Raw genomic sequence first — 9858 nt, 5'->3', positions numbered from 1 at the left:
TAGAAAGAAAATGTTTTGAGAATGATGATGGCAACAAATGTGCAAATGTGCTTGACACAATGGATGGATGGATGGATTGTGACAAGAGTTGTACAAGCCTCCAGTAAAATACTTTTAAAAAAATCTTGGTTATTTGGACTAGATTTCTTTTTACTGCATTCCCCCCTACACTCCCAGGGAATGAATAAAGGAGGAATTGCTAATATCAGAGTTAAGATTTTCAGAATAAAGGGGTGGGGGAGAACCCCTCTAAACTTCCAGGTCAGTAGCATTATTGCCACTTAAAATAGCAGAAACGATGATTCCCCCACCCATGAACTGGATTTCTGTGCTTAGCTGTTGAATTGGAAAATGGGCTGAGCTTTGCATACAAATTAGAAAATAGAATGTACAGTACCTTTTTTTGTTATCCGGAATGCTTAGGGAATAGAACACTCAAGGAACGGGGTTAATGGGATTTTCAGGTTAACCGAAGTTGCTTTGGCCTTTTCTGAAATGCTTACCTTCCTTTTCCTGCCTTAGTATGAAATACTTTGGATGATTTGGATGTCTTTAGGTGTGGATTGCAGAACCAAATGGGGGCAATCAAACCCCTCCTCCCAAACATTTGGCCATATTTAGAGGCATTTTTGGTTGTTATGACTTGGAGGGAGTACTACTGAAACCTAGAGCATTGTTTTCCAAAGTAGGTGATACCACCTCCTGGGGGTGGAGGTGGGGTCTTGGAATGATCTGAGTGGCTGTTTTATCTTAGATTATTGGCTATAGTATGCAAGTTTTAATACCAGGGAGTGCCAAGTAAATTTTTTTTCCTGAAAAGTGGGACCAACACAAAGGTCCCTCAGAAAAAAGGAGTAGATTTATTTTTTCATGAAAAGCTAGCTAAATTTGGAAACTATAGTCTAAAGGGTAGAGGCCATGGATGCAAGTAAACATTCCTCAGTGCACTAGGCAGCCCAAAACAACAATAACAACAACAACATCTAGGGCTCAAAATGTCAGTCATGGTGAGGTTGAGAGACTCTTCTCATCCTTTTTGTAATTTGTATGTGTTGCACAGTATTAATACGAAACCTTATAATTTACAAAATACATTTAATTATTTCAAAGAATGTAAGTGATTGAGCTAATATTTTCCATCTCCAGGATATTGGTTGGATCTTGGAAGTTTTTGACCAAAAACCTCGATATTAGCTTATTTCCTTAATATTTTCTTCCTTTTTTAGGAGCTAAGTACAGCAAAATTTTTGACTAATTGAAGATTTCATAAAACTGCATTTTGTTGAGTAGTTACAATGTGCAAGGCACTGTGTTGGCTTCAGGGTGTGGAAATGAGGAGAAGAATAACAGAGGCTTAAGACACAACTGCAAGGGGTGGTGGTGGCAGATTTGGTACAGGTCTGTCACTATAAGTAACTAAATTTGGGGAGCCAATTTTTTTTAAAAAGAGCAAAATGTCTAATATAACATTTGAAAGTAGTCCTTTTAAAAGGCCTGTGCAAATAAGGGGCCACTAAGCTTAAGCTACTTGATCAATGTCCTTCATCCATCCCATGAATAAAAAGATTTGAAAGACAAAATAGCACACATATCAAACCAGAACTGGTATATATGGGAGGGCCCCAATAAGTTCATAGAAGAATTCTATTATCTATCAGTTCCATTTTTGCACGAGAATTTTGAAGCCCTCTTGAACCACAACAATAACCAAACAACTGCCTTTAATTGAGTATGTAGCAAATGCCAGTTCCTGGGTGGTGCAAATGGTTTATGCTCAACTTGTCTGAAAGGTTGATAGTTTGCATCAACCCAGAGGTCCTTCAAGAAAAAGAATTGACAATTGACTTCTGAAAAATCAACCATTGAAAATCCTATGGAGCACAGTTCTACTCTGACACACCATGAGTTGAAGCATATTCAACAGCAAATGGTTGTTATTGTTAGTATATGGCAGTTATTGTGCTAGGTACTTTATATGTATTTCATCATCCAAAGAATTTAACAGATGAAATAGCCTTCATTTCATTTTATAGATGAGAAATTTTAGCCTAACAGACTTTAAGTAATTTCTCCAATGCCACGTAGCTAGGAGGTGGTGAAGCTGGAATTGGAATCTGGATCTGCTTGCCTCTAGAACCCCTACCCTTGGCAGTCCATCATGCATTTGTATGTGATAAATGGCAGTGCCAACAATTGCGCTAGGCTCTTAAAGTAGCCTTGGTGGTGTAGCGGGTTACACATTGGGCTGCTAACTACAATGTCAGAATTTGAAACCATCATCCTCTCCATGGTAGAAAGATGCAGCTTTCTTGTCCAGTAAAGATTTACAGTTTTAAAAATGGGTGCATAAGCAAATGTGGTGAAGGAAGCTGATGGTGCCAGGCTATCAAAAGATATAGTGTCTGGGGTCTTAAAGGCTTGAAGATAAACAACCGGCCATCTAACTGAGAAGCAACAAAGTCCACATGGAAGATGTAAAACAGCCTGTGTGATCATGAGATGTTGATGGAATCAGATATCTGGCATCAGAAGACCCCAAACAAAAAAATCATATCAATGTGAATGAGGGGAAGGGTGAAGTGGACACCCAAAGCCCACCTGTAGACAATTGGACATCTACTTACAGAAGTGTCACAAGGAAGAGACAAGTCTTTCCTTTCGTTCTTTAATGCATCCTCCCACTACCCTCCCCCCCCAATATCATTACCTCAGTTCTACCTCAAATCCGGCTAGATCAGAGCATTTAAACTGGTACAGATAAGACCTCTCAACACAGGAAATCCAGGACAGATAAACCCCTCAGGAACCAATAATGAGAGTAGCAATACCAGGAGAGAAAGGGGAAGGTGGGAGAGAAAGGGGAAACTGATCACAATGATCTACATATAAGCCCCTCCCAGGGGGGATGGACAACAGAAAAGTGGCTGAGGGGAGACAGTGGTCGGTGTAAGACATGAAAAAAAAATTATCAAGGGTTCAGGAAGGAGGGAGGGTGGAGGGGGAAAATGAGCTGATATTAAGGGCTCAAGTAGAAAAAAAATGTTTTTAAAATGATGGCAACACACGTACAAATGTGCTTGACACAATAGATGTGTGTATGGATTGTGATAAGAGCTGTAAGAGTACCCAATAAAATGGTTGACAACAACAACAAAAGGTGCACAGTCTTGGAAACCTAGAGGGGTAGTTCTGCCATATCCTAGAGGGTTCCTATGAGTGGGAATTGACTCAATGGCAATGAGTTTGCTTTCTGGTTTTCTTAGACAAGAGGAAGAAGAGATGCTTAAGGCCTGGGATGGATGGGGAAGGCTTCTTGGAGGAGTCAAGGTATAATTGGGTCCAGAGGAGTGGGGACTTAAATTTAAATATGCTGGCATTAGCAGCTCTCACTTTATTTGGAGTATTGAGAGTTTGAGAGAGAAAGCAAGAGTGTGCACACATGAGAGAGTGCTGTTTTTGATTAATATGAAATATGAGCCACATTTCTGACTGATTATTTATAGAGGAAATGAAAGGCTAAGGAATGTCTTGAGGAGGTGATTTCTCATGCTGCCATGACACAAAATGAGCTGTTAGGTATCTTCTGGGATGTATTCTTCAGTGTCCACTTGTGAGAAACATCCTTACTGGTGACATTTGTTAACTTTTGGTGACAAGTTGGGACCATACATTTGCTGAATTTTTAATTCACTGACAACCTTCAACATAATAAAATCAGAGGGTTTTGAATTCTGCCAGAAAAAGGAGCAAGATTTGTAAGGTTATCTGACAGGAAATCAGGAATCAAGCCCAAAGGAGACTGAGTAAGTGTTGTCTCACTAAAGACTTAATGTCCTTTTGAGAGAAGGAAAGACAAGAGGGAGTAAAAAAAAGCATAGTGTTGTTAGAAGAGCCTTGAATGAGAATGCAGGAGGGGGTGGCCTTGTCATCTAAGGGCTGTTTGATTTGTGGGCAAATCATTCCACTTTCCTGGGCCTCCACTTCCTTATCTGAGCTCTGGGGACATGAGCCTGACTTTTCCTATCTCAGCAGGGATGCCTGCTTCAAACAGTATCAAGAGTAGTAAAGTGTTTGGGGTATGATTATATGTGTGATGTATAAATGTGGGAAGGATGGTGTTAGAAACCAAGACTTTCTTTTAAGAAAAAATACCGGATTTCATCTCTCCTCAGATGGTCTGTTCAGAACAAACAAATTCACTTATTTGAAGGTAGTGCTCTCAAACACCTTCCTTTCAAAACTTATCCTTAACTGGAAGGAATGGGAAAGTTATCTAAAGATAGGAACATGTAAGTGTCACAAAGCTGCTGCCGTGAAGCCCATACTTAATTCCTCATCCTCTCTTTCGGTGTTTTCTTAACTCTTATTTAACTTACAGTTCTTACCAATCTTGGTTTCCCAGTTCGTAGTAAATTAAAAGCTGCAAACCAGAAGGGGTGTATGTGAGGGAGGGGTGATATTAGCAAGAAGTACGTTTGCATCAGAAGTGACAGACTGACTTGAAGGAGAAGGAGGGAACAGAAAAAAGGGCAAGCAGCATTGCACTATTGCACAATATAATCATGGCTGTTCATCATGAATGCCTGAGTCACCAGGCAATAGTTTATTGTGTTCAGGGATTTCTGCTGAAAAACCTAGAGCTATGTAAAATACATTTTGGCGACAGTTTCCTTAAGAAACGGTTCAAGTCCCAATACCTTTTTATTTTTAATAAATCATTTTATTTGGGGCTCTTACAGCTCTTATAACAAACCATACATCAATTGTGTCAAGCACATTTGTATAAAATCAGTTATCTTGAGATTTTTCTTATGTGGAGCAATTATTAGGTTCCCTGGTTGTGTACTGGTTAAACACTGGATTACTAACTCTAAAGTTGGTGCTTAGAAATGTCTGCTTATGTTAAAGATTTACAGCTTTGGGAACCCTATGGTTTTCCTATGAGTCAGAATTGACTCGATGACAGGGCGTTTGAGGTCTTATGACAGACCGATGACGTGCCTAAGTGGCGCTATTCTGCAATACATGTCTTGTTTTGCCCTTGGTACTTCTCTGTGTTTGAATTTTTGCCACTGGGATTGTGGGAGTAGGGGTGGGATGGGAGAACTGTGCTTAATATGGTGCACAAAAGAACTAGTTAACGGAAGCAGTTCTTGTTCAGCTAGTCCCAAATCATTATTCTTTCCATCTGTTATAGATGAACAAGGAATAAATTGTACCCTCAGTTATTTAATGACTCTTGTAACCAATAGAATATTCAACTTGGCTTTTACAGTGATTATAATAGTTTTTTCAGAATTAGTTTCAGAACCTTACGTATAAAAGCTGCTTTTACAGTCTACTGTGAAATTTAAGAAGGAAATACTGAATCCTCATATCCATGCTCTGTATTCATTGTGCCATTGTAAGATTTGCTGAAGACGATGGATGGCTTGATACAATGGCAGATATGAGTAATGTAATAAGGGAGAGTGTGTGAAATGTAGATAAAATTCATTGTTTTATAGAAATTTATTTTTATACTCACAAATAGAATCTGAAAGAAAAATGTCACAGTTCTCATTCATCAATGCTTAAACAACAGGGTCTCATTTGCATGAGGAAAAATTTTACATGCTACATACTGAGCCTTGTACATCAAAATTTTTTGTCAAAAGAGTCAGTGATTCCTGGTCTAACTATTTGGACAAGGCTCTTGGAGTTAATTGTCCTTACTGATCCCATCCCTGCATCTTCTTATCCATGAAATTGGGTTTGTGTATCATGGAGTAGTTCAAAATAATTCATAACATGTTCATTTGGTTTTCTAGGTAAGAGGCCTCTTTTGAGTCAATTTGATGTTTAATCTATATAGTTTTATAATTTTGGAAATTTGAAATTAAATTGCTTCACAAGACTACTTGAGTGAGGCCCACTTACCTTTCGGGAAGCAAAACATCTGTTTGCTATGCTCACCCTTAAAAAAAAGTGTGTGTGTGTGTGTTTTAGATCCATCTGGTATGAAAAGTAGGTTATTTGCAGACCTAAGTATCTCCATGTTTGGATTTTCTACATCAGTGCCAAAAAAGGATCTATGTATAAAGATTGATCTTGCTTTGAGTACAGAACATACTTTGACATTCTCATTAATTTGTTTCTTTTTAATTTAGGGACCTAGTGAATGTCTGGGGAGCTGCGTAGAGAAGCAGAGGGGGGATTTCTGGTTTTAATTCACCAGTTTCACTTCATGTATTATATGAATCTTTTCTCCTTCAGAACAAGCTATTAGGCCACTTACTTTGTGCTTAAAGAGAGGACTCTTCCCACCCCCACCCCCCACTCCCCAGCCCTTGTTCCTTTTCCTGCCTCCTTGGTCAAATAAAATAATAGTGCATACTTAAAATGCTCCACTGCTTAGCAGAAGTAGTAATTTGAATCCAACAGGTGGTCTTTGGGAGAAATATATGGCAGCCTTCTTCTGTAAAGATTTATAGTCTGGGAAACTCTATGGGGTTCTCCCGCGTCCTCTAGGGCCTTTTAGTCAGATTAGGTTTGATGGCAGTGAACTTGATTATATTATGGCCACCTATCTATCTTCAGCTGTTTTGGGAATTAAATGAGTTACCTGCTGTATAAATAAGTCTCAGAATATGCCATAACTCTCAGAAGAAATTTTCCATAGGATAAAAGGTATTCTTGAATGAAAACCCCAAACTATTAAATTGTTTTAACCATTGTAAATACAGGACTTAATTCTTGTAGTATTATTTTCTAATAATCTCAATCTGCAACACATAGGCCTTCCCATAACTGAGTGAGTAGGATTCATATTGCAGTCATTGAATGTGTATTAATGCCCAAGATTAGTGAGGCAGAGAAGAGCCAATCACCTGTACCAAAGTGAGATCAGTAGTGGTGGGGGTGGTGTAGATGGAGAAAGCAAGCCTGAAGCTTTTCATACAGAAGAAAAATGGGAGTCTCACTGAGAAATATCATCAACATTTATGCTGTCTATAGGGAAGCTTGTGCAGAGAGGAGGCAATTGAATAAGGTATCAAATCAAATGCTAGTATGTGAGGATCAGAGGACAAGAATTTAAGCAGCAAACTTGTCTTTGGGAACTCTCACTTGCCAGACTTTAATATTACATTTGCCATGCCTGAATGGAGTATGTGGGAGATGTAATGTTAATAATAGGAAAGGCAAAGAGGATGGACAAGGAAGAGAAATTAATGGCTATAAGTCTAAGGAGTAACAGATTATTCTTTCTCTTAGGGGATAAAAGACCATTTAACTGCTTGTTAGTCTTGGTGGGAGCACCACATTGTATTAACCCTCAAATACCATTTCTAAAATTCTAATATTTCCCAAACCTCCTAGATGATTTGCATCTTCTTCCCAATACTATTATTTATTTACTAATTTTCTTTATATCTACTCACCTCTTTACTTAAATTTACCCATGAACACAGCAATAATATCTATGAAATCATATACAAGAAAATAAAAATCTGCTTCTGGTTGAAGAGAGCACACTTGGTAAGTGAAGCCCTCTTCAACAATCAGGAGAAAGACATCAAGAGGTCCTCATGCCCTAGCAAGGCAGTCCCTAGTCATCCTCATGCTCCAGTACAGGAGACCCTGGCCATCCCTGTTCCCCAACAAGACAAAGCCAACTAATCCCAAATGAACCAGCACCCTTACTAACGCTAACAGTTGCACCATGATGTGGTGGAAACAATTCAATTGCAACACACACACACACACACACACACACCAAACAACTGGGCAACAATCAGAACCAAAGATCCAAAGAAAAGTCCTTGAAATTACCTGGAATAAAATTCAGTAGAATTATGCTCAGATAATTTCAATGGATGGAGGAAATGTTCTAGAAAATGACCAAATGAATAGAAAAACTAGAAACATCAAATAGAATCCCATAAGATAAATAATACAGATAACAGAATTAGACAACATGGTAAAAGAGCAGAATAATAGAATAGAAGAAACGGAGAGCTGAATTCACGAGCTTGAAGACATTTCCCTTGACTACAATTGACGAGAGGAAGAATCAACAGAGAGGAAAGTAATCTGAAGAAAGCCTAAAATTTCTGTGTGACATTATCAAGAGAAACACTTTATGTCTCATTTGGATTCCAGAGAAGGAAGAAACAAAAACATCTATAGAGGAAATAGTACAAGAACTAATGTAACAAACAAACCTTCCCTAATATTATAAAAGAGGAGAAAATAACTATTCAAGAAGCTGAGAACCCCAAGCAGGATAGACCCCAAAAGAAAAAAAAATTCCTACATATTATAGTCAAACTCTCCAATATTGGAGAAAAGAAAAGCAGCTAGGAAAAAAACAACAATTACCTACAAAGGAAAACCAATAAGAATAAACTTGGATTTCTAAGCAGAAACAATGCAGGCAAGAAGACAATAGAGTGATTATATATACACTGAAATAAACAATTGCCAATTAACAATCTTTCTTATATCCATCAAATATGAGGGAGGAATAAAAGTTATTTCCACACAAGGAGACATTAAATTAGTTTGTGACAACAAGACCAGTAATACAAAAAATACTATAGGGAACACATTGGACAGGAAATCAAACAGCAGCTGAAACTGGAGAGCAACATACAACACAACGCCACCCAGAAATCAACAAACTAAAAAAAAAACTCAAAACAGCACAGAAATTGAGGAAGAACAAAGAAACCAATGAACACACACACAGATAAAGTAAAACGACAGCAAAAAGCCCGTATCCACCTATAATGACACTAAATGTAGATCGATTAAGTGCATCAATCAAAAGGCAGGGAGTAGCAGACTGGATAAGAAAAGAAGGCCCATTAATATGCTGCCTACAGGAAACATACCTGAGACAAAATGATAAAATAGTCTAAAACTCAAAGGATGGAGAAAATTGTATCAAAGTAATGGTAACAAAAAAGCAAGAGGGGATGATGTAACATGTACAAATGTGCTTGACACAATGGATGTATGGATTGTTATAAGAGCTGTAAGAAACCCAATAAAATGATTTATCAAAATTTGAAAAGGAGCAACGTTAATCTCTGATAAAATAGACTTCAAGACAAAAAACATCATGAGAGAGAAAAAAGGACATTACATAACGGCTCAAGGAAGAACAGACAAAGAACACAGAACTATAATAAACATATGCACCCAATGAAAGACCTTGTAGATACATTAATCAAGCTTTTACAGATTTGAAAAGAGAAATTGGCAATATAGCAATAATAGTTGGTGACTTTAATGTACCACTTTGAAAGAAAGTTCATCTGAAAAGAAACTCAGTAAAAACATGGAAGAACTAAACAACCCTTCACCCAACAGCAACACAGCATCCATTCCTTTCCAGTGCATTTGGAATATTCTCTAGAATAGACTATATGTTAGGTCATAAATTCAACTTTAATACAGTTAAAAATATCGAGATTCTACCCTCCATTTTCTTAGACCAGAATGCTCTAAAACTAAAAATTAACAATACAAAGGACAAGGACAAGAAATCAAATGCATTAAAACTGAATAATATACTACGTAAAAATGAATGAGTAATAGATGAAGTAAAGGACGAGATTTTAACATTCCTTAAAACAAATGAGAAAGAAAACACAACATACCAAAACCTTTATGACACAGCAAAATCTATTATCAGAGGGCAATTTATAGCAATCAACACACACATGAAAAAGAGAAAGCAAAAATAATCATTTTCAACAAAACCAACATCTTCAATAACTAGAATAAGAGCAGCAAAATATAACCACCAAGAGAGAAAAAAATCATAAAACTTAGAGGAGGAAAAAAGGAATTGAAAAACAGTAAAACAAG

The 9858-nt window shown here is 37.5% G+C and overlaps 1 protein-coding gene across 1 annotated transcript in view; it reads right to left on the bottom strand.

The window, feature by feature from the left end:
* Positions 1-9858, bottom strand: part of GRIA3 (glutamate ionotropic receptor AMPA type subunit 3) — a 400526-nt gene that overhangs the window by 157773 nt on the left and 232895 nt on the right. Inside the window, exon 7 of the mRNA XM_004713054.2 lies at positions 8877-8899. Coding sequence (XP_004713111.1) covers positions 8877-8899 — 23 coding nt within the window. The remainder of the gene's footprint in view (positions 1-8876; positions 8900-9858) is intronic.

The sequence above is a fragment of the Echinops telfairi genome, unplaced genomic scaffold (assembly GCF_000313985.2).
Source record: "Echinops telfairi isolate 266 unplaced genomic scaffold, ASM31398v2 ScPeMD7_6080;HRSCAF=6971, whole genome shotgun sequence".
Taxonomy (NCBI): domain Eukaryota; kingdom Metazoa; phylum Chordata; class Mammalia; order Afrosoricida; family Tenrecidae; genus Echinops; species Echinops telfairi.
The sequence above is the reverse complement of the archived record's forward strand: the minus strand, read 5'-3'. Positions and strand labels throughout refer to the sequence as shown.